A 25,768-nucleotide genomic window follows, 5' to 3' on the forward strand; every position below is an offset into this window, starting at 1 on the left:
TCAGATACACCTGTTAGTTCCCCCCTCTCCACCTGTTAGTTCCCCCCTCTCCACCTGTTAGTTCCCCCCTCTCCACCTGTTAGTTCCCCCCTCTCCACCTGTTAGTTCCCCCCTCTCCACCTGTTAGTGTTCCCCCCTCTCCACCTGTTAGTTCCCCCCTCTCCACCTGTTAGTTCCCCCCTCTCCACCTGTTAGTTCCCCCCTCTCCACCTGTTAGTTCCCCCCTCTCCACCTGTTAGTTCCCCCCTCTCCACTTCTCCAGCTGTTAGTGTTCTCCATCTCTCCCCAACTCCAGTTAAGACTATAGAGTGAAAAGTGGAATATACCTCCGCACCAAGAGAAGGGTTAGGGGAGAGCCTTGAGCACCCAGCAATGGTTGATAAACCCCCCCACACACACACACACACTATACACATCTCCTTCCCAAACTGTGAATGTGTGTGATGTTTGTGTGGTTCTTTTGGAAGCCCAAGGTGTCTAATCAACAGTGTTACGGTGCGGTTAGGATATCCTAGCTCCAGTGAGACAGGCTAACCGCCTAACCCCTTAACCCCTCAGGGAGGGAGAGGGGCTGGGGGAGCCCAGGACGCCGATGTCTGGGAGGGAGGTGGTGACATTCTGCACCTCCCCGTTGAAACAGTACTCTTCCTGGTCTGGCTGGGACCTGGTTCTGTGGCTCACCACCACACTGGAACAGCGACTTATTTAGGAGAAAGAATGGAGAGAAATTCCTTGCGTCACTGTGTGTTAACAGAGTTAGTTCCTTTGAAAATATTGTGATCTGGTAAAAAAAAGGCTGCCTAAAGAGGGTCTATGATGAACTCGACAAGGAAAGGGCGTGCGTCTCCACCTACCTCGATCTGATTGGCTCCTGCCTGGTGGGGTAATCAAACTTGGGAACGTAGGTCGACTTGGACCACTAGATAAAAAAACCCAGAGAAAAACAACTTGTCAATAGTTTACAAACACAGCAGAGTACCTCCAGATATATATAAAAACGAGCGTTTCTTTAAATGAACAGCATTCACAGAGAGCCAATACTCACTATATGTGCAGGGTCCTCCGTACCCAGATGGACTCCTTTCTGACAGAAAGCCCTGAGCACACCGACTCCTAGGAACAAGACATAAGGAAACAACAGACCTAGTGGTTACAGATGGAAGGGTAATGACTGAGCATTCAGCCACACAACCAACCGTACACACAGGGTGGATGTTCCAACTGGCACCCCCATTCCCTCTATAGTTCATTGCCTATTGGTCCTGGTCAAAAGAAGAAGTGCACTATAAAGTGAAAAGGGTGCCAGTTGAGACGTATCCAGACAGACAGACAGACAGACAGACCAACCTACCTTCACTCTTGTTCTGTCCATACTTGGTCTCCCACTGGTTGAGCAGGATGTTGAGGTAGCGCGGGTGTTCGAAGAAGCGTAGGTATCGTGAGGAGCAGTGGGAGGGGAACACCCGTTCAAACTCTCCCTTCCTGCTCAGCTCGTCCTCAGTCTCAGCCAGGACACGCACGTCCTCTGGAGTCATAACGTCCAGGATGGAGGAGGAGTCCTACAGAGAGAAAGGAACCAGAGGGTTCAGTGGGTCTTGAGGAACCAGAGGGTTCAGTGGGTCTTGAGGAACCAGAGGGTTCAGTGGGTCTTGAGGAACCAGGGGGTTCAGTGGGTCTTGAGGAACCAGGCGGTTCAGTGGGATTTTATACATAGCTGGATTTCAGTGTTTCCCCTATATTAATATAAGCTCAGACTGACAAGTTACAGCATCGATCGTCTGAGAAACCTCCAAGGTAACTAACCAACCCGATCGATAGAAGACCACAGGAAGACCTGGACTTGAACACACGTCGGACTTTACGACTTGAAGTCTGGGAAAGTTCCCAGTAGTTGCGTGGAGCATCTGACAGGGCTGCATGAACGTACCTGGTCTGCGAAGCGCTGGCTCAGGTAGAAGGCCCGTTTGACTTTTTCATCAGTAGAAATATCTGGTCTGGTTCTCTCCCAGGTTCCTCCACTCAAAAACAAACAACAGAACACAAACCAAGTCATTACACCAATCCACAAAGCAAAAACAATAAGATATTGATGAACACCACTATTGTCTTATGGGCTGTTGAGTGAGTCCAGTAGAAATTCCTAATTACTCCCTACCCCCTTCCACTTCAATGTTTACAGATCGGAAGGATCTAGAAAGGTATACGCAGTGTAGTGACGGAGCCATATTGATTCCACCTTACCGATCTGCAAAGATCGATGGGTTAGGGCCAAGGGAAAGGGATGGAATCGGGACCGGCAGTGATCAGTGGTGTAATGACAGTGACTGACCTGCTGGCGGAGCTGCGCACCTCTCTCCGAGGCAGAACGAAACCCGCCAGGTTCAACACATCTCTGATCATCTGACCCTTAATGGCGACGTCCAGAGCTGTGTTGGAGTGGAGGCTGATAGAGAGAGAGGGAATGAAGGAGTGACAGAAGGACAGAGTGCAAACTGCAGGAATACACAGAGGGTCAGTAAGCCACAATCAGCGAGACTGATACGAGGCAGAACACTGCTCACACAATGCACAGGGTAAGGTGTTGTAATAAAACTAAAGCTGTTACAAAATAGAAAATCCATAGTCTGAGAGGCATTTTCCCCAAGTGTATTTTATCAGCTAGAATGATCCGTCTGTTACCTTGGAGATATGTTGACCTCCAGCACCCAAGGCTTGAGGTTCTCATCCAGCATGACGTCAAAGCCAAACAGCTCATGGCAGCTGTAGGGGGAGCGCAGGTGCATCTTGACACGCGTGTTCACATACGTGTCAGACCTGATATATAGAGACAAAAACAGATTATAATACATTTTTAAAAAATGCTCATACATGCTTATAACAAGTTCTAAAGCATTATACCTGCAGACTGTGGTAACAAGACATAATTCATTACTCAAAATGGGATACACATAATGCCACAGCTTCATTAAAAGACTTACGCCATAGATACTATAATTAGTGTTGTATTTAACTCTGTGACCATAGATACTACACTGAACAAAAACACGCAACATGTAAAGTGTTGGTCCCATGTTTTATGACCTGAAATAAAAAAGATCCCAGAACTTTCCCCATACACACAAAAAGCTTATTTCTCTCAAAATGTTGTGTACAAATTTGTTCACATCCCTGTCAGTGGGCATTTCTCCTTTGCCAAGATAATCCATCCACCTGACAGGTGTGGCATATCAAGAAGCTGATTAAACAGCATGATCATTACACAGGTGCACCTTGTGCTGGGCACAATAAAAGGCCACTCTAAAATGTACAGTTGTGTCACACAACACAATCAAGTTTTGAGGGAGCGTGCAATTGGCATGCTGATTGCAGAAATGTCCAACAGAGCTGTTGCCAGAGAATTTAAAAATGTTCATTTCTCGACCATAAGCCGCCTCCGTCATTTTAGAGAATTTGGCAGTACGTCCAACCGGCCTCACAACCGCAGACCACGTGTATGGCGTTGTGTGGGCGAGAGGTTTGCTGATGTCAACGTTGTGAACAGAGTGCCCCATGGTGGCAGTGGGGTTATGGTACGGGCAGGCATAAGCTACGGACAACGAACACAATTGCATTTTAAATCGGTGGCAATTTGAATGTACAGAAATACTGTGACTAGATCCTGAGGCCCATTGTGACCAACAGATGCATATCTGTATTCCCAGTCATCTGAAATCCATAGATTAGGGGCCTATTGAATTTATTTCAATCGACTGATTTCCTCATAAACTTTAACTCAGTAAAACCTTTGATATTGTTGCATGTTGTGTTAATATTTTTGCTCTGTATATAATAAAAGTGTTGTATTTAACTCTGACTTAGATACACTATAATACAGTGCTTTCAGAAAGTATTCATACCCCTTGACTTATTCCACATTTTGTTGTGTTACAGCCTGAATTCAAAATGGCTGAGAAAAACAACAATTTAGCAAATGTATTGAAAATGAAATACATAAATATTTAATTTAATCTACTGGTCAAAGGTTTTAGAACACCTACTCATTCAAGGTTTTTTTTCTTTATTTTGACTATTTTCTACATTGTAGAATAATAGTGAAGACATCAAAACTATGAAATAACACATATGGAATCATGTAGTAACCAAAAAAGTGTTAATCACATCAAAATATATTTTATATTTGAGATTCTTCAAATAGCCACCCTTTGCCTTGACAGCTTTGCACAATCTTGGCATTCTCTCAACCAGCTTCATGAGGTAGTCACCTGGAATGCATTTCAATTAACAGGTGTGCCTTCTTAAAAAGGTAATTTGTGGAATTTATTTCCTTCTTAATGCGTTTGAGCCAATCAGTTGTGTTTTGACAAGGTAGGGGTGGTATACAGAAGATAGCCCTATTTGGTAAAAGACCAAGTCCATATTATGGCAAGAACAGCTCAAATAAGCAAAGAGAAACGACAGTCCATCATTACTTTAAGACATGAAGGTCAGTCAATACGGAACATTTCAAGAACTTTGAAAGTTTCTTCAAGTGCAGTCGCAAAAACCATCAAGCGCTATGAAGAAACTGGCTCTCATGAGGACCGCCACAGGAATGGAAGACCCAGAGTTACCTCTGCTGCAGAGGATAAGTTCATTAGAGTTTCCAGCCTCAGAAATTGCAGCCCAAATAAATGCTTCAGAGTTCAAGTAACAGACACATCTCAACATCAACTGTTCAGAGGAGACATGCATGAATCAAGTCTTCATGGTCGAATTGCTGCAAAGAAACCACTACTAAAGGACACCAATAAGAAGAAGAGACTTGCTTGAGCCAAGAAACACAAGCAATGGACATTAGACTGGTGGAAATGTGTCCTTTGGTCTGGAGTCCAAATTGGAGATTTTTGGTTCCAACCGCCAAGTCTTTTTGAGACGCAGTGTGGGTGAACGGATGTTCTCCGCATTGGTCTTTCCCACCGTAAAGCATGGAGGAGGAGGTGTTATGGTGCTTTGCTGGTGACACTGTCTGTGATTTATTTAGAATTCAAGGCACACTTAACCAGCATGGCTACCACAGCATTCTGCAGCGGGACTATCATTTGTTTTTCAACAGGCTGTGTAAGGGCTATTTTACCAAGAAGGAGAGTGATGGAGTGCTGCATCAGATGACCTGGCCTCCACAATCACCCGACCTCAACCAAATTGAGATGGTTTGGGATGAGTTGGACCGCAGAGTGAAGGAAAAGAAGCCAATAAGTGCTCAGCATATGTGGGAACTCCTTCAAGGACTGTTGGAAAAGCATTCCAGGTGAAGCTGGTTGAGAGAATGCCAAGAGTGTGCAAAGTTGTCATCAAGGCAAAGGGTGGCTATTTGAAGAATCTAAAATATATTTTTGATTTGTTTAACACTTTTTTGGTTAATACATGATTCCATGTGTGTTATTTCATAGTTGAGGTCTTCACTATTATTCTACAATGTAGACAATAGTCAAAATAAAGAAAACCCTTGAATGAGTAGGTGTTCTAAAACTTTTGACCGGAAGTGTAAGTATTCACACCGCTGAGTATGTACTTTGTAGAAGCGCTTTTGGCGCGGATTACAGCTTTGAGTCGTCTTGGGTAGGTCTGTATCAGCTTTGCACATCTGGATTTGGGGATTTTCTGCCATTCCTCCTTGAAGATTTTGTCAAGCTCTGTTAATTTAAATGGGGCCAAGCGGGGAACAGCAATCTTCAAGTCACACATTTTCAAATGGGATTCAAGTCTGGGCTTTGGCTGGGCCACTCAAGGACTTTCACATTCTAGTACTGAAGCCATTCCAGCATTGCTTTGGGTGTAGGCTTGGGGTCATTGTCCTGTTGGAATGTAAGTCTTTGCCCCAGTCTAAGGTTGTTTGCACTCTGAAGCAGGTTCTCATCAAGGATTTGCCTGTATTTGGCTCCATTCATTGTTCCCTCTATCCTGACCAGTCTACCAGTCCCTGCTGCTGAAAAGCATCCCCATAGCATGATGCTGCCACCACGGATGATGAGCGGTGCTTTACTCCAGGCCAAGAGTTACATTTTTGTCTCATCAGACCACAGAATCTTTTGCCTTATGCTCAAGTCTATCAGGTGCCTTTTTGCAAACTCCAGGCGTGCTGTCATGTGCCTTTTTCTCAGGAGTGGCTTCCGTCTGGCCTCTCTCCCATAAAGCCCAGATCGGTGAAGTGCTGTAGAGACTGCTGTCCTCCCATCTCTGCCAAGGAACTCTGTAGTTCTGTCAGAGTGGTCATTGGGTTCTTTGGTCACCTCCCTGACCAAGGTCCTTCTTTCCCGGTTGCTCAGTTTGGTCGGACGGCCAGCTCTAGGCAGAGTCTGGGTAGTTCATATCTTTTCCATTTCCCAATGATGGAAACCACTGTGTTCTTGGAAAGTTTTTCAATACACAAAAAAAATTGTTCCATACCCTTCCCCAGATATATGCCTCATCACGCGATCTACGGACAGTTCCTTGGTATAGTTTCTGCTCTGTCACCTGCGGGACCTTATACAGTACCTTAAGAAAGTATTCATACCCCTTTACTTTTTCCACATGTTGTTGTGTTACAGCTTGAATTTCAAATGGATTAAATTGAGATTTTGTGTCACTGGCCTACACACAATACCCCATAATGTCGAAGTGGAATTATGTTTTTAGACTTAAAAAATAAAAATAAAAAGCTGAAATGTCTTGAGTCAATAAGTATTGAACCCCGTTCAGGCAATCCTAAATAAGTTCAGGAGTAAAAATGTGCTTAACAAGTCACATAATAAGTTGCATGGACTCACTCTGTGTGCAATAATAGTGTTGAATATGATTTTTGAATGACTACCTCATCTCTGTACCCCACACATACAATTATCTGTAAGGTCCCTCAGTCGAGCAGTGAATTTCAAACACAGATTCAACCACAAAGACCAGGGAAGTTTTCAAATGCCTTGCAAAGAAGGGCACCTATTGGTAAAAAAAAAAAAGAAAACAGACATTGAATATCCCTTTGAGCATGGTATAATTACACTTTGGATGGTGTATCAATACACCCAGTCACTACAAAGACACAGGCGCCCTTCCTAACTCAGTTGCCGGAGAGGAAGGAAACCACTCAGGGATTTCACCATGAGGCCAATGGTGACTTTAAAACAGTTAGAGTTTAATGGCTGTGATGGGAAAAAACTGAGGATGGATCAACAACATTGTAGTTACTCCACAATAATAACCTAAATGACAGAGTGAAAAGAAGGAAGCCTGTACAGAATAAAAATATTACAAAACATGCATCCTGTTTGCAATAAGGCACTAACGTAAAAACAGCAACAAATGTAGCAAATAAATGAACTTAATGTCCTGAATACAAAGCGTTATGTTTGGGGCAAATCCAACACAACACATCACTGAGTACCACTCTTTATATTTTCAAGCATGGTGGTGGCTGCATCATGTTATGGGGATGCTTATCCCCAAAAACTCCCTAGTCCTTGCCACTGACAAGAATAAATGGAATACAGCTAAGCACAGGCAAAATCCTAGAGGAAAACCTGGTTCAGTCTGCTTTCCACCAGACACGGAGACAAATTCACCTTTCAGCAGGACAATAAATTAAAACGCATGGACAAATCTACACTGGAGTTGCTTACCAAGAAGATATTAAATGTTGCTGAGTGGCCTAGTTACAGTTTTGACTTAAATTGGCTTGAAGATCTATGGCAAGACTTGGAAATGGCTGTCTAGCAATGATCAACAACCAACTTGAGAGAGCTTGAAGAATTGTTTAAAGATGTTAAAATATTGTACAATCCAGGTGTGCAAAGCTCTTAGAGACTTACCCAGAAAGATACACGTGTAATCACTGCCAAAGGTGATTCTAACATGTATTGCCTTAGGGGTGTGAATACTTATTTAATGTAATATTTCTGTATTTAATTTTCAATAAATTAGCAAAAATGTCTAAAAACATGTTTTCACTGTCATTATGGGGCATTGTGTGTCGTCCGGGATTGGACGGTGTAGGCCGTCATTGTAAATAAGTATGTTCTTAACTGACTTGCCTAGTTAAATAAAAGGTTAAATAAAAAATAAATAAAAAAAGATGGGTGAGGAAATAAATATGTAATCCATTTTGAATTCAGGCTGTAACACTACAATGTGGAATAAGTCAAGGGGGATGAATACTTTCAGAAGGCTCTGGAAGTGTAGTATTTCATTCTGTGACCTACGCAATGATGGTCTTCATGACGATGTCCTTGATCTTCTCCCAGATCAGCGTAGTGTTGACCCCCCTGGAACCTAGGTACTGCCACAATGCCTTCAGAGCCCTGACACACACACACACACACACACACGGGGACACACACACACACACGGGGACACACACACACACACACACACACACACGGGGACACACACACAAACACGGGGACACACACACAAACACGGACACACACACACACACACACACGTTAGTCCATCTGTCCAATGAAAAAGCCTTGTTATCTGCTAACATAAGCCCATCCCGTCCTCGCTCACCACTTGTGCCCCTGGCAGGCCTTGTCACTGTCGTTGCTCTGATACTCGGAGTTCTTCTTGTTCACGCTGTAGTTTGTCAGGTGCATGAACTTGTTGCTAAGGCTTTTCATGGAAGAGGAATATCTACACAAAACAACCCAATCACTGTTATAAAGCATCATATCTTCTGGCTTCAACTAAAGTGTAATCAAACATTATCAAAAGATGGAGATGATGATCAGGTGACGTACCTGACGCTGGCGAAGCGGACAAGTCCGTCTTGGAAGACGTAAACACGGAGCGGGTCGTAAGATGACACGTACACATAGATACGCAGGTCAAACTTATTCCCACTGATGAGGTAGGGCTTGTGGAGATACCTGAGAGAGAGAGAACACAAAACAACGTTCAGAAAAGACCTTGAGACAATAGCATGTTGTTATCATAACCCAGTCCAGTTTACTGGTCAAATCACACTAGCCTGGTCCCAAATGGTCAGAAGCTGGCAAGACAGCACAAACCGATATGGGACCAGGCTACAATCCCATTCACACCACTAGGAGAAGGGTCTGTCATTCCCAGACAGCTTACGTACTTCTGCACCAGCAGTGGTCTCTTGCGCGGCATCTGACTCCACTTGTGAATAACCTGGATCCCAATACCCCGAGCAGACGCAGGCTAGGGCAACAGGAGAGAGAGAGAGAGAGAGAGGAGGAAATATACCAAGAGGGAATTATATTACATTGATCAAGACTAGAGCTCGTCTCACTATACATACAGTACTAATACACATCCCAATACATCCACTTCAGAAGAAACACCAAGGCTATGTCCCAAATGGTAACCTATTCCCTATATATAGTGGACTTTTGGCCATTTCAGACGCAGTCTACTAACCACCTACCGGTTTGATGATCCATTTCTGCCTGCTACCACGGTCCTCCCAGGCCTTCCTCAGCAGCTTGATGTCCTGAGGGAGAACGAAGGAGCGGGGGAAGAAGCTGAACTCCCTCTTACCAAACTGAGCCTGCATCTTCGACAGGTTCCTCCACAGACGGTCCTTACGACCTATCTGGAACGAACCGGGGAAGTGGTTCAACTGAAAAGAGACAGAAAAAAAAACAGAGAGAGAGAATTAACAAAAAAAACAAAAAAACAGCACAAACTAGAATGCTATTTGGCCACAAACAGAGAGTACACAGTGGCAGAATACCTGACCACTGTGACTGACCCAAACTTAAGGAAAGCTTTGACTATGTACAGACTCAGTGAGCATAGCCTTGCTATTGAGAAAGGCCGCCGTAGGCAGACCTGGCTCTCAAGAGAAGACAGGCTATGTGCACACTGCCCACAAAATGAGGTGGAAACTGAGCTTCACTTCCTAACCTCCTGCCAAATGTATAACCATTTTAGAGACACATATTTCCCTCAGATTACACAGATCCACAAAGAATTCGAAAACAAACCCAATTCTGATAAACTCCCTCATCTACTGGGTGAAAAACCACAGTGTGCCATCACAGCTGCAAGATTTGTGACCTGTTGCCACAAGAAAAGGGCAACCAGTGAAGAACAAACACCATTTAAATACAACCCATATTTATGTAGATTTTCCCTTTTTTACTTTAACCATTTGCACATCGTTACATCACTGTATAGAGACATAATGACATTTAAAATGTCTATTCCTTCTGAACTTTTGTGAGTGATATTTACTGTACATTTTTTGTTTATTTCACTTTAATTTACTATCTACTTCACTTGCTTTGGCAATGTTAACACACGTTTCCCATGCCAATAAAGCCAATGTTAACACACGTTTCCCATGCCAATAAAGCCAATGTTAACACACGTTTCCCATGGCAATAAAGCCAATGTTAACATACGTTTCCCATGCCAATAAAGCCAATGTTAACATACGTTTCCCATGCCAATAAAGCCAATGTTAACACACGTTTCCCATGCCAATAAAGCCAATGTTAACATACGTTTCCCATGCCAATAAAGCCAATGTTAACACACGTTTCCCATGCCAATAAAGCCAATGTTAACACACGTTTCCCATGCCAATAAAGCCAATGTTAACACACGTTTCCCATGCCAATAAAGCCAATGTTAACACACGTTTCCCATGCCAATAAAGCCAATGTTAACACCGTTTCCCATGCCAATAAAGCCAATGTTAACACACGTTTCCCATGCCAATAAAGCCAATGTTAACACACGTTTCCCATGCCAATAAAGCCAATGTTAACACACGTTTCCCATGCCAATAAAGCCAATGTTAACACACGTTTCCCATGCCAATAAAGCCAATGTTAACACACGTTTCCCATGCCAATAAAGCCAATGTTAACACACGTTTCCCATGCCAATAAAGCCAATGTTAACACACGTTTCCCATGCCAATAAAGCCAATGTTAACATACGTTTCCCATGCCAATAAAGCCAATGTTAACATACGTTTCCCATGCCAATAAAGCCAATGTTAACACACGTTTCCCATGCCAATAAAGCCAATGTTAACACACGTTTCCCATGCCAATAAAGCCAATGTTAACACACGTTTCCCATGCCAATAAAGCCAATGTTAACACACGTTTCCCATGCCAATAAAGCCAATGTTAACACACGTTTCCCATGCCAATAAAGCCAATGTTAACACACGTTTCCCATGCCAATAAAGCCAATGTTAACACACGTTTCCCATGCCAATAAAGCCAATGTTAACACACGTTTCCCATGCCAATAAAGCCAATGTTAACACACGTTTCCCATGCCAATAAAGCCAATGTTAACACACGTTTCCCATGCCAATAAAACCCTTAAATTGAATTTGGAGAGAGAGCGAGAGCGCACAACAGTCAGGCAAATCACAGCTAAATTGAAACAAAAAGATTAATAGATTGAATCAATAATAATAATAATAAAAATCAATAGCATTATTCTTGTTTGGCTGGTACAGGGCTACAGACTAACATTTCCCCCCGGTGTCACTAACTTCTTCAGTTGGTGGCACCGAATTTTTTATTTTATTTTTAGCAGCGTCACACAATAGAATACATTTGAGTCGTCTAAAGTAATTCACACTGCTTTACCAAGAAGTGTAAGACTACCGAGATGGTATTCAATAAACAAGATGTTACATCTAACAGGTCCAAGCAGGAATGCAGAATACCAAGATATTTTGACATGCAAGCTAATCCAGTGATTGTCATGAATTCTTGACTGACAAATTAGGCTATTTCTTTTGTATTTTTTTGTTCAATTGAGATTAATTCAATTATTTATATATACACTAGACTGATATAACCGGCTAACATAAACCCTGATTTAGACCTAATTCAAATTGGTGCTAATTCACTACCTGAGGAAGCTATACAATGCGCGATTTCGTGCGCGCCGTATTTTAAAGCCCTATGAGATATCTTTATTTGTAAAACAGTGTGCTTTGAGTTCAATATTGATCGCTGAGACCTCTTTAATTGCATGTTTAAATGTTATACAATTGCGAGGGGCCCATGAGGGGGGAGAGAGTGAGAGGCTCACTCATTACAGTGTTTGTGCTATCTTGCCAACTCCTATGGCATGACAATAACCATATTCGTTGTCAAGATGGCACAAACAGATCTGGGACCAGGCTTGCTTTTGTCCAGTCCTGTCTCCTCTCACCTTCTGGTATTCCCTGATGGCCTTGAATCCAGGGGACTTCATATGGTGACCCCAGCAGCCAAGCCAATCATGACTTTCTGCAACAACAATAACGTTTATTTTTAATGATGTTTCATTTTTCACACAAATATCAACATACAGGATCTCTTTATATTTCAATAGGTACGAGCTAGAAACAGGGTTGAGGAGTAACTCACCCTTGGTGACTTTGAAGTGTGACCTGGCGATGGTGTGTTTGACCACGGCGGGAGTCACAGCGCTCATCTTCCATTTGAGCAGCTTCCTCTGCTCCGGTGGCAGGGGCTCCACTGAAACACAGCCACAACTTAGGGCTACGGGGCTACGGGACTACGGGACTACGGGACTACGGGACTACGGGGCTACACAGTACCATACGGATAGAGGGCAGCAATCTCTCTACACATGGAGGATGGGGAGGTTGAGGGCAGTGTTAAGGCTTTTGATCTCAACAAGGACGTAAAAAATATATATGTGTACCATTGGTCAACATGGTAAAGCCGTGTCTTACCTCTCTGGTTGGCAGTGCTGAAGTAGAGCGTGGGGGGGAGAAGGGGGAACATGCTGGGGACCAGAGCTGGCTTCAGCTCCCCCTCGGAGTCAGGGCTCGTCGGCTCCTCATCCGCTATACTGGAGAAGTAACACACAGTGGCATTACAACACACTGGAATTACAACACACTGGCATTACAACACACTGGCGGCATTACAACACACTGGCTGCATTACAACACACTGGCTGCATTACAACACACTGGCTGCACAACACACTGGCTGCACAACACACTGGCATTACAACACACTGGAATTACAACACACTGGCGGCATTACAACACACTGGCGGCATTACAACACACTGGCGGCATTACAACACACTGGCGGCATTACAACACACTGGCGGCATTACAACACACTGGCTGCATTACAACACACTGGCGGCATTACAACACACTGGCATTACAACACACTGGCGGCATTACAACACACTGGCATTACAACACACTGGCATTACAACACACTGGCATTACAACACACTGGCATTACAACACACTGGCGGCATTACAACACACTGGCGGCATTACAACACACTGGCGGCATTACAACACACTGGCGGCATTACAACACACTGGCATTACAACACACTGGCATTACAACACACTGGCATTACAACACACTGGCATTACAACACACTGGCGATTACAACACACTGGCGATTACAACACACTGGCGGCATTACAACACACTGGCGGCATTACAACACACTGGCTGCATTACAACACACTGGCTGCATTACAACACACTGGCGGCATTACAACACACTGGCGGCATTACAACACACTGGCATTACAACACACTGGCATTACAACACACTGGCATTACAACACACTGGCGTCATTACAACACACTGGCGGCATTACAACACACTGGCGGCATTACAACACACTGGCAGCATTACAACACACTGGCAGCATTACAACACACTGGCGGCATTACAACACACTGTACATCACAGTAACATTACAACACACTGGCGGCATTACAACACACTGGCGGCATTACAACACACTGGCGGCATTACAACACACTGGCGGCATTACAACACACTGTACATCACAGTAACATTACAACACACTGGCGGCATTACAACACACTGGCGGCATTACAACACACTGGCGGCATTACAACACACTGTACATCACAGTAACATTACAACACACTGGCGGCATTACAACACACTGGCGGCATTACAACACACTGTACATCACAGTAACATTACAACACACTGGCGGCATTACAACACACTGGCGGCATTACAACACACTGGCGGCATTACAACACACTGGCGGCATTACAACACACTGTACATCACAGTAACATTACAACACACTGGCGGCATTACAACACACTGGCGGCATTACAACACACTGGCGGCATTACCACACTGGCGGCATTACAACACACTGGCGGCATTACAACACACTGTACATCACAGTAACATTACAACACACTGGCGGCATTACAACACACTGGCGGCATTACAACACACTGGCGGCATTACAACACACTGTACATCACAGTAACATTACAACACACTGGCGGCATTACAACACACTGGCGGCATTACAACACACTGTACATCACAGTAACATTACAACACACTGTACATCACACCGGCATTAGAACACACAGTAACAGTGTCATTAGAAAACACACTGTAACAAAGTCGCTCTGGATAAGAGCGACTGCTAAATGATGTAAATGTAACCCACAGTGGCATTAGAACAATCTAACACAGTGGCATTAGAACACACACACAGTAACACCGTAACAGTGGCATTAGAACACAGTAACATTAGAACACACAGTAACAGTGGCATTAGAACACACAGTGGCATTAGAACACACAGTAACAGTGGCATTAGAACACAGTGGCATTAGAACACACAGTAACACCGTGGCATTAGAACACACAGTAACACCGTGGCATTAGAACACACAGTAACACAGTGGCATTAGAACACACAGTAACACCGTGGCATTAGAACACACAGTAACACCGTGGCATTAGAACACACAGTAACACCGTGGCATTAGAACACACAGTAACACCGTGGCATTAGAACACACAGTAACACAGTGGCATTAGAACACACAGTAACACCGTGGCATTAGAACACACAGTAACACCGTGGCATTAGAACACACAGTAACGCTCAGTGGCATTAGAACACACAGTAACACCGTGGCATTAGAACACACAGTAACACCGTGGCATTAGAACACACAGTAACACCGTGGCATTAGAACACACAGTAACACCGTGGCATTAGAACACACAGTAACAGTGGCATTAGAACACACAGCGGCATTAGAACACACAGTAACACCGTGGCATTAGAACACAATGTAACGCTCAGTGGCATTAGAACACACAGTAACATCGTGGCATTAGAACACACAGTAACACCGTGGCATTAGAACACAATGTAACGCTCAGTGGCATTAGAACACACTGTAACATCGTGGCATTAGAACACACAGTAACACCGTGGCATTAGAACACACAGTAACGCTCAGTGGCATTAGAACACACAGTAACGCTCAGTGGCATTAGAACACACAGTAACATCGTGGCATTAGAACACACAGTAACACCGTGGCATTAGAACACACAGTAACACCGTGGCATTAGAACACACAGTAACACCGTGGCATTAGAACACACAGTAACACCGTGGCATTAGAACACACAGTAACACCGTGGCATTAGAACACACAGTAACACCGTGGCATTAGAACACACAGTAACACCGTGGCATTAGAACACACAGTAACACCGTGGCATTAGAACACACAGTAACACCGTGGCATTAGAACACACAGTAACCCACCGTGGCATTAGAACACACAGTAACACCGTGGCATTAGAACACACAGTAACATCGTGGCATTAGAACACACAGTAACACCGTGGCATTAGAACACACAGTAACACCGTGGCATTAGAACACACAGTAACATCGTGGCATTAGAACACACAGTAACCACCGTGGCATTAGAACACACAGTAACACGCGTGGCATTAGAACACACAGTAACACCGTGGCATTAGAACACACAGTAACACCCGTGGCATTAGAACACACAGTAACACCGTGGCATTAGAACACACAGTAACACCGTGGCATTAGAACACACAGTAACACCGTGGCATTAGAACACACAGTAACACCGTGGCATTAGAACACACAGTAACACCGTGGCATTAGAACACACAGTAACACCGTGGCATTAGAACACACAGTAACACCGTGGCATTAGAACACACAGTAACACCGTGGCATTAGAAACACACAGTAACACCGTGGCATTAGAACACACAGTAACACCGTGGCATTAGAACACACAGTAACACCGTGGCATTAGAACACACAGTAACACCGTGGCATTAGAACACACAGTAACACTGTGGCATTAGAACACAGAGGCTTTAAAACAGGGAGGATGCAATAAATCATCCTAACAGCGAACACTGGGAATATTATCAAACACACACAGACTGTAGCTACACTTGTTGAACGTCACAACATAAATCCCTGACGAGTTTCTCAACAGGTTTCTTCTTCCATTTTGCCACCGTGCCAGACACAGACAACACGCCTACTTCCTGGTCATACAGATCCACAGAGGGGGGGTCAAACAACATGCCTACTTCCTGGTCATACAGATCCACAGAGGGGGGTCAAACAACATGCCTACTTCCTGGTCATACAGATCCACAGAGGGGGGTCAAACAACATGCCTACTTCCTGGTCATACAGATCCACAGAGGGGGGATCAAACAACATGCCTACTTCCTGGTCATACAGATCCACAGAGGGGGGGTCAAACAACATGCCTACTTCCTGGTCATACAGATCCACAGAGGGGGGTCAAACAACATGCCTACTTCCTGGTCATACAGATCCACAGAGGGGGGTCAAACAACAAGGCTAGTTGGCACCTAGCAGGTCCAGAACAGAGGGGGTCAAACAACAAGGCTAGTTGGCACCTAGTAGGTCCACAGAGGGGGGGTCAAACAACAAGGCTAGTTGGCACCTAGCAGGTCCAGAACAGAGGGGGTCAAACAACAAGGCTAGTTGGTACCTAGCAGGTCCACAGAGGGGGGGGGTCAAACAACAAGGCTAGTTGGCACCTAGCAGGTCCAGAACAGAGGGGGGTCAAACAACAAGGCTAGTTGGTACCTAGCAGGTCCAGAACAGAGGGGGTCAAACAACAAGGCTAGTTGGTACCTAGCAGGTCATTTTTGCCCAGAGTATGCTCAGCCATGTCTTTGGAATGACAGGAGACATCCGGTAACAAAAAAAAGAAAAAAAAAGGAGTCTATTAAACCAAACCAATACAACACCATCAAGATCAAATCAAACCCATTCTGTTACAACAGTCTTCCTCCTAATCATCTTCAAACAAAGTACAATCTGATCAACTAAAAACAATTGTCTGATAATGGCAATTATCTGGGCAAAGAATTTAAGAACAAAACTCACATGACAGTCATGTAGGCTGCTGTTCTAGTGGTCTGGATCGGTTCTGTTCTACTGGTCTGGATCGGTTCTGTTCTACTGGTCTGGATCGGTTCTGTTCTACTGGTCTGGATCGGTTCTGTTCTACTGGTCTGGATCGGTTCTGTTCTAGTGGTCTGGATCGGTTCTGTTGTACTGGGAGTGAATGGCATTGACTTGGAGATAACACAGTTGTGGTCGAAAGTTGAGAGAATGACACAAGTATTGGTCTTCAAAGTTTGCTGCTTCAGTGTTTTTAGATATTTTTGTCAGATGTTACTATGGTATACTGAAGTATAATTACAAGCATTCCATAAGTGTCAAAGGCTTTTATTGACAATTACATTAAGTTTATGCAAAGAGTCAATATTTGCAGTGTTGACCCTTCTTTTTCAATAAGCCTTTTTTTTTTTTTTTTTCCCCCAGAGGTCGCTCTGTGTCAAGTGTACAGATTAACAACAAGAGTTCCTGGCATTGTAAACAATATTATCTATAACTAACTGAACCTTCTGTTAAACTCAAATGATACCTAGATGACAGGTCTGAAACCATGATGGGAAATATAGCCTACTCTCTGGTCCGTTTCAGATTCATTTCATGACCCAGGTGAATTTGTGGTCTGACAGATAACCAAAAACAGACTTGACATCATTGTCACAATATAGCCCATCACGTTTATATTCTAAAAACTTTACAACGTCTTTTTCCCTTTCAATACATCTCTATACGGACAAAACCTTAGAAACCAGAAGGGTTTCAATAGAATCATTGTAACAAACATAGTAATTAAAAATCCACAAAGTATTTCGAACAATTTCAAATGATTTGATCAACATTTAACAATACAGAAAAGCCAAAGCTATGAAACTTACCGGACGGGCATGGAGGCTGTGGACGAGGCATCGCTCATGGAGGAGCAGTCAGACCCTTCAGAGGAGAAACAGGGTATCGTATTGGATTCATTATGTTAGCCTAGCTACAGCCGTCCAATTAAATGGTGTCATTTTTCACATGTCTAGATGAATTGAATTTAAATGAATAGTTAAAGGGGTCTTCCTCCTCCTCACCATCATCATCATCACCACCGCAGTCATTCTCCAGCTCGTCATCAGGAACCTCGTCTTCCATTCCGTCTCCATCACTCTCTGGACTGTGTGGACAGACAGGGAAAATAAACCTGAAAGACTTCAAGCAAGACACCCGATAGTGAAAAGCTTTTCACAATAACCTATCACTCACCGAGTTCCCTAGACAACACAGAGGACTGTATGGACAGACATGACATATTGTTACTCTCATGATAAGCCCAAATATTACAAAGCAAGACTCTTAGCCTTTATTTAGCTTACAAAAATCAGGATTAATTCCTCCTCATATCACCCACTTTGACCTCGATAAAAATGTGACACAACACAATAAATGTACTGGTGATCTACTTAAAGGGATCCTTCTGGATGTGGGCAATGAGGTCTTTTCTCTACTTCCCCAGAGCCAGATGAACTCATTTTTACATTTACATTTTAGTCATTTAGCAGACGCTCTTATCCAGAGCGACTTACAGTTAGTGAGTGCATACATTTTCATACTGGCCCCACCCCGTGGGAAACGAACCCACAACCCTGGCGTTGCAAGTGCCATGCTCTACCAACTGAGCTACAGGGGTCTACATCTGGATACCGTTTGTATGTCTCTGTGTCCAGTACGAAGGACGTTAGAGGCAGTTAGCGATCCAATGCTAACTAGCGTTAGCACGATGAAGAAGTCTATGGCCTACGCTAGCAGATACCCACAGGGCTCTATTTTAACAAACCAATGGTCAATCTAAGCGCAGGCGGTAGCGCTATGGGTTCAGGGGTGTGTCAGAAATATTTTTGGGGCGGGGTTTTGATGAATAAACAAGTTGTGGGTGTGTCGAGGCTTGGCCCCTCACTGGCCAATCAGAACGTACGTTAATGGCGAAATATGTGGTTGATTCAAGTTGTGTATTTACAGTCTTTTATGTATTTCTTGGAATCAACTCCACTTCTAAATGTTAGTCCTTTATAGTTTGTTAAATGGCTTAAAGAAATTAAATAAAATGTAGACCCATCTTTGCTAAATATGTTAACATGAACCCATTTGCAGTCCACATTGTTCTAAGTAATTGCATGGCTTCAAGAGCATTCACAATGATATAGGGGCTAGGCCTACCCAAAAATTGCAATATAGCTGAGCATGGACATGCCAAACATAGTCAATAAGCAATATTAAATAAATGATTGATAAGGCTTAAAAAGAGAAAGAATAATTCTAATCAAAACAACAACTTGTTTTAAAATAGGCTGTCACACTTACAGGCGCCATAATTGCTTCCCGAGGGCATATCATATTAAAACAACCCAGACTACGGAGGGTTTTACGCACGTTCAAAATTTCACAGTAGCTGGACAAAGATCCAATATAAATAGAAAGGGAGAATATCCACTCACCGTTACACTGCTCCCAAATCATGTTCTATGAACATAAAATCGGAACCATCTTACAGATCAGATCGCATTCACACATCTCCAAGCGGACGTTTGAACCATAATACCAGGAAGGTGAATCATTCTAATAAGTTTGGTTGTAATAAAATTAAAATGAAAAACAAGCAAAACAAACAAAGAAATGTAATGATATCCTAAAATCTCTAGGATTAAAAAAGACATGCATTGTTGTTGAAACAGCCTTCATTATAGTAGACCTGAGGAGTTTTGAACATATCAAAAACGGAAAACAAGCCATTTTTACAGGTTACAGATAACTTCTAAATACAAGGTTCACCTATTCACTGGGGTTCTCATGTCTCATTTCATGATGGGAACGGACACGTAGCCTACATCGTGGAGGGGGTTTAACACATGTCCAAAATGGGACCTGCATGGCTAAAATACACTGCTCAAAAAAATTAAAAGGGAACACTTAAACAACACAATGTAACTCCAAGTCAATCACACTTCTGTGAAATCAAACTGTCCACTTAGGAAGCAACACTGATTGACAATACATTTCACATGCTGTTGTGCAAATGGAATAGACAACAGGTGGAAATTATAGGCAATTAGCAAGACACCCCCAATAAAGGAGTGGTTCTGCAGGTGTTGACCACAGACCACTCAGTTCCTATGCTTCCTGGCTGATGTTTTGGTCACTTTTGAATGCTGGCGGTGCTTTCACTCTAGTGGTAGCATGAGACGGAGTCTACAACCCACACAAGTGGCTCAGGTAGTGCAGCTCATCCAGGATGGCACATCAATGCGAGCTGTGGCAAGAAGGTTTGCTGTGTCTGTCAGCGTAGTGTCCAGAGCATGGAGGCGATACCAGGAGACAGCCCAGTACATCAGGAGACGTGGAGGAGGCCGTAGGAGGGCAACAACCCAGCAGCAGGACTGCTACCTCCGCCTTTGTGCAAGGAGGAGCAGGAGGAGCACTGCCAGAGCCCTGCAAATTGACCTCCAGCAGGCCACAAATGTGCATGTGTCTGCTCAAACGGTCAGAAACAGACTCCATGAGGGTGGTATGAGGGCCCGACGTCCACAGGTGGGGGTTGTGCTTACAGCCCAACACCGTGCAGGACGTTTGGCATTTGCCAGAGAACACCAAGATTGGAAAATTCGCCACTGGCGCCCTGTGCTCTTCACAGATGAAAGCAGGTTCACACTGAGCACATGTGACAGAATCTGGAGACGCCGTGGAGAACGTTCTGCTGCCTGCAACATCCTCCAGCATGACCGGTTTGGCGGTGGGTCAGTCATGGTGTGGGGTGGCATTTCTTTGGGGGGCCGCACAGCCCTCCATGTGCTCGCCAGAGGTAGCCTGACTGCCATTAGGTACCGAGATGAGATCCTCAGACCCCTTGTGAGACCATATGCTGGTGCGGTTGGCCCTGGGTTCCTCCTAATACAAGACAATGCTAGACCTCATGTGGCTGGAGTGAGTCAGCAGTTCCTGCAAGAGGAAGGCATTGATGCTATGGACTGGCCCGCCCGTTCCCCAGACCTGAATCCAATTGAGCACATCTGGGACATCATGTCTCGCTCCATCCACCAACGCCATGTTGCACCACAGACTGTCCAGGAGTTGGCGGATGCTTTAGTCCAGGTCTGGGAGGAGATCCCTCAGGAGACCATCCGCCACCTCATCAGGAGCATGCCCAGGCGTTGTAGGGAGGTCATACAGGCACGTGGAGGCCACACACACTACTGAGCCTCATTTTGACTTGTTTTAAGGACATTACATCAAAGTTGGATCAGCCTGTAGTGTGGTTTTCCACTTTAATTTTGAGGGTGACTCCAAATCCAGACCTCCATGGGATGATAAATTTGATTTCCATTGATAATTTGTGTGTGATTTTGTTGTCAGCACATTCAACTATGTAAAGAAAATTATTTCATTCATTCAGATCTAGGGTGTGTTATTTTAGTGTTCCCTTAATTTTTTTGAGCAGTGTAAATAGGTAAATTGCTGAACATAAATTGAGAATGCCAGTGATCCAGTTTTTACATGACAAAATTACAAACTAACATGCGTTTTTACACTGGCGCCGCCTTAACGCCAGCCGGAAATAGAACCCATAGACTGCCAGTCACTGCGCTAACGCTAGTTAGCAATTACGCTACCGCTAGTTAGCAACGCCCTTCAAACTGCACGCAGGGTCATAAAAATGGTATCCACGAGTTCACCTGACTCTGGGGATGTAGATAAAAGGATATATCACTTTCCCAGCGCTCAAAACATTACATTTTACATTTACGTCATTTAGCAGACGCTCTTATCCAGAGCGACTTACAGTTAGTGCATACATTATTCTTTTTAATTTTCATACCCCATGGGAATCGAACCCACAACCCTGGCGTTGCAAACGCCATGCTCTACCAACTGAGTTACCTCCCATGCTATGCCATCTAGTCTAACTATCGCCTGTAGTATGTGAGAGAGAACTGACCTGGAGAGCTGAGGTGACTCAGCCTGCTGTTCCTTCTCCAGGTCAGATGGGGACTGGGAGTGGCTGTGGCCCCCCTGTAGAGACAGGACACTCCTCTCCAGGTCAGGTGGGGACTGGGAGGGGCTGTGGCTGTGGCCCCCCTGTAGAGACAGGACACTCCTCTCCTTGGTCAGGTGTATGGCAGATATCTGGGTGGTCACCGAGGTGACGGAAGGCCTCTGACTCTGAGTAGACCCTGAACCAGCCTCAGTGTTCTCTGGGATGGAACTAGGACTAGAACTAGCTGTGGCACTGGCCTGGGTAGGGGACTGGGTTGGAGTTATCCCTGCACTGGAACTAGCTGTGGCACTGGCCTGGGTAGGGGACTGGGTTGGAGTTATCCCTGCACTGGAACTAGCTGTGGCACTGGCCTGGGTAGGGGACTGGGTTGGAGTTATCCCTGCACTGGAACTAGCTGTGGCACTGGCCTGGGTAGGGGACTGGGTTGGAGTTATCTCTGCACTGGCACTGGCCTGGGTAGGGGACTGGGTTGGAGTTATCCCTGCACTGGCACTGGCCTGGGTAGGGGACTGGGTTGGAGTTATCTCTGCACTGGAACTAGCTGTGGCACTGGCCTGGGTAGGGGACTGGGTTGGAGTTATCCCTGCACTGGCACTGGCCTGGGTAGGGGACTGGGTTGGAGTTATCCCTGCACTGGCACTAGCTGTGGCACTGGACTGGGTAGGGGACTGGGTTGGAGTTATACCTGCATGGGGTAGAGGTGCAATGGAGGCTGTTGTGCTACTACTGTTTGTTGTGGTGTTGTTGTCAAGGCTGGAGGCCTCCATGGACACAGGAGAGACTGAGGGCTCCGTCTCCTGGTCTCTCTTAGTAAGGCAGAGTGGTACAGAGGGTTTGGCTGGAGCAGGGCTGTGGATGACTGACACAGAGCTGACAGAGCTAGTAGTCATACCTTTGTCCACCTTGACTGGATCCGTGCTGGACCCCGAGGGTCCAGTAGTAACTCCGTTAACAGTCTCGTTCCTGGGATGAGGGGTGACCGCGCTCCGTGACTGTGTCACCTTCCTCACAGCCTCAGTGAACTCCACCTCAGAGCTTGACTTCCTGATCCTTTCTGCCGGTGTGTTAGGAGGAGTTCCATGACTTACATGGCCAGCAGCACAACACTCCAGCCTCTGGGTGTGGTCAGCCCCCTCCATGTCTGCTGCCACCAGGCTTTCAAACTGACATGGATCCTGGAGCCTCCAGATCTGATCCCGTGCCACGTCATTGTAGCGGGGTGATCTATCCTGAAAAGGCACTGTGTTGGGTGGGTGGGGTGATCTATCCTGAAAAGGCACTGTGTTGGGGGTGTGGTGTGTGAACTTAGTCTGGGTTTTACCGTCCCCATTGTCCCCCCCACGGCAATAGGAAGCTGACTGGGTCAGCTGGGACAAAGGTTTTGCTGAGTCTCTTGTCTGGGTAGTCTCCTGTCTGGGACGGGAAGGCACTTTACCCGTAGAGGGCCTCATAACCCCTTTGTTATGGCCTCTCAGTTTGCCACTGGTCCAGGGGACTGACTGGTTGGTGGGCATGCTGCTGCTGCTGCTGGTGGTGGTGCTGCTGCTGGTGATGGTGCTGCTGCTGCTGCTGCTGCTGCTGCTGCTGGTGGTGATGCTTTCAGCAGGTTGTGATGCTGCGTTGTTCTGCGAGTCTGAGATGCGTTCTGCCTTTGGTGGAGATGGACAGGTGGGATAGGGAACAGGCTGGGGTGACACAGCCAAGCTCCAGCTGGGCCTATAGCTGTGAACGGTTGGCTCCAACACACCAGCGTTATGTCTGTATGAGATAACGTCAGCACTGGACAGCTGTGTACTCTTAGAGAGAACAGATGGTTGACAGCGACCATTAGCTAAATTAGCACCCACGCTACCAGGACGCTGTGGCTTGTTCGTTAGGTTAGTGGTTGTAGGCACAGAACGGTTGTAGGCACGTTGTAGAGGGGTCCCTGAGGCACTGTGGAGCTGGTTGTTCTGAGTCTGACCCACCCTCTCATTCAGCTGACCTATAGAGTCACTGGCAACCCGGGGGACACTGGCGGAGTACTGAAGGGGCTTCTCTCTGGGGCTGAGGGGACTAGTGTGACTGTTAGCAGTATGAAACACTGCAGACTTGGCTCGAATAGTGAGGGTTGATGACTGGAAGGCCCGTGTTTTCAACTTGCCTTTAGTTCCATTGGAGGCCATCAAGTGCCATCTCACACCCTCCTGGCATGGACTTATCAGGGAATTGAGGGAGTTAGGGGATTACCATGCCACTGAAACAAATCAATTGATGAAATTACAAATCAGAATCACCTAAATTGACACACGTGGTCTGATGACAACATGAAACTAGAAAGCCGCGTCAACGCCATGTCGGAAACGCTGAAATGTGACTTGCTTACTCGTTTTTAGAAAGATGATACCGGAGTTTCCCACTTGGAAAGTATCAGAATCAACCAATAGTAAGCTCTACGCAAATAACATGTTCATTTTAACTCGGAGGCCCCGAGTTTCCGACATGACATGAACGAGGCATAATATCTAGCTAGATGAAAGGATAGCAATTCTGGTTCACAGTTAGCTAGCTTTCCAGTTAGCTAAGTAAAGTTAATTGACAGTCAGTGTAACCAGAGAGAAGTTGGTTAATACCGGTAACGTAAGCTTAGCAATAAACTAGCCAGTTGGCAAGTATCATGTCGACCGGATGTATCAGCACTTTTAATTACACGGTGACGGTACCGTATGGTGAAATAGCCGGTCGCCAGCTATGTGGTTTCAACATGAAGCTAGCTGTCAATACTTGCTAACCAGCTAGCGTTCGTTAGCTACCGGGCAATACCGGTAGATTCAATTCAATATGTAGATTAAATTCTAATGGAATATGTAATATCGGTCACGTTAACTGACTAGAAATCCTGAAGCACGTTCAAAGCCCGGCCTAACGTTAACTAGCTAGTTGTGAAAAATGGATAACATTTACAGTACACGCTCTGGACGACTCCCCCAAAATCTGCTAGATCTAAAACTAACAACCTCGGAGAAACAATTCAACGAATTTCAGAGGCCTCTAGCTGTACTAGCTAGTTAAATACTCACTATAGCGTACATGGTTACAATATACTATGAAATGTTTACCATTACCTGAAGATTATCGATTACAAAAGTCCCACAAGGGAATCCCCCTCGTCGCCTCCTAGCAACCACAAACTGAGGCAGCTCTGTCACTGGCGGGGGGCCTTCCTCTTCTTCTTCTGTGGGTTTTATGGCGGACTACAACCCAAAAAGGTGTATTGCCGCCACCAACTGAATTGGTTGAAACCGAAACAAGGTTTAAAAAAAAAAGAGAAGAAAATCTATACCTAATAGGTAAACTAACTTAATTCACCCAAATAAAAATATTAAATTGACTAAACTAAACTCCCACTTCTTCCTTCTTTCAAATCTCCATATCCCCCTTCTCGGGCTCTAGGGCCTTAGGGGGTGGGACGGCTTGTGACAATATTCCATGTCACTCCTCTGCCCAGAAAT

General features: G+C 45.0%; 1 protein-coding gene across 4 annotated transcripts; it reads right to left on the reverse strand.

Annotated features, from left to right (window-relative positions):
- Positions 1-226: 226 nt before the first annotated feature.
- On the reverse strand, positions 227-25,475 carry ttll4 (tubulin tyrosine ligase-like family, member 4). Of its 4 annotated transcripts, XM_045212072.1 has the most exons (20): positions 25,382-25,475; positions 22,775-24,513; positions 22,218-22,684; positions 18,322-18,404; positions 18,127-18,184; positions 12,704-12,822; positions 12,372-12,482; positions 12,175-12,251; positions 9,407-9,601; positions 9,098-9,180; positions 8,754-8,882; positions 8,524-8,646; positions 8,214-8,312; positions 2,680-2,814; positions 2,330-2,443; positions 1,928-2,018; positions 1,352-1,559; positions 1,046-1,113; positions 855-919; positions 227-700 (listed from the first exon to the last, which is right to left on the reverse strand). In XM_045212072.1, exons 2-20 carry the CDS (start codon positions 24,440-24,442, stop codon positions 547-549), a joined length of 4,047 nt encoding a protein of 1,348 aa, XP_045068007.1. In that variant the 5' UTR covers positions 24,443-24,513; positions 25,382-25,475; the 3' UTR covers positions 227-546. The 4 variants fall into 4 exon arrangements, with proteins under 4 accessions (XP_045068007.1, XP_045068006.1, XP_045068005.1 ...); XM_045212071.1 differs by having other exon boundaries at positions 18,127-18,181; positions 22,218-24,513; XM_045212070.1 differs by having other exon boundaries at positions 22,218-24,513.
- Between the last annotated feature and the right edge of the window lie 293 nt (positions 25,476-25,768).

This window comes from Coregonus clupeaformis, chromosome 40 (assembly GCF_020615455.1).
Source record: "Coregonus clupeaformis isolate EN_2021a chromosome 40, ASM2061545v1, whole genome shotgun sequence".
In the NCBI taxonomy this organism is placed as follows: Eukaryota; Metazoa; Chordata; class Actinopteri; order Salmoniformes; family Salmonidae; genus Coregonus; species Coregonus clupeaformis.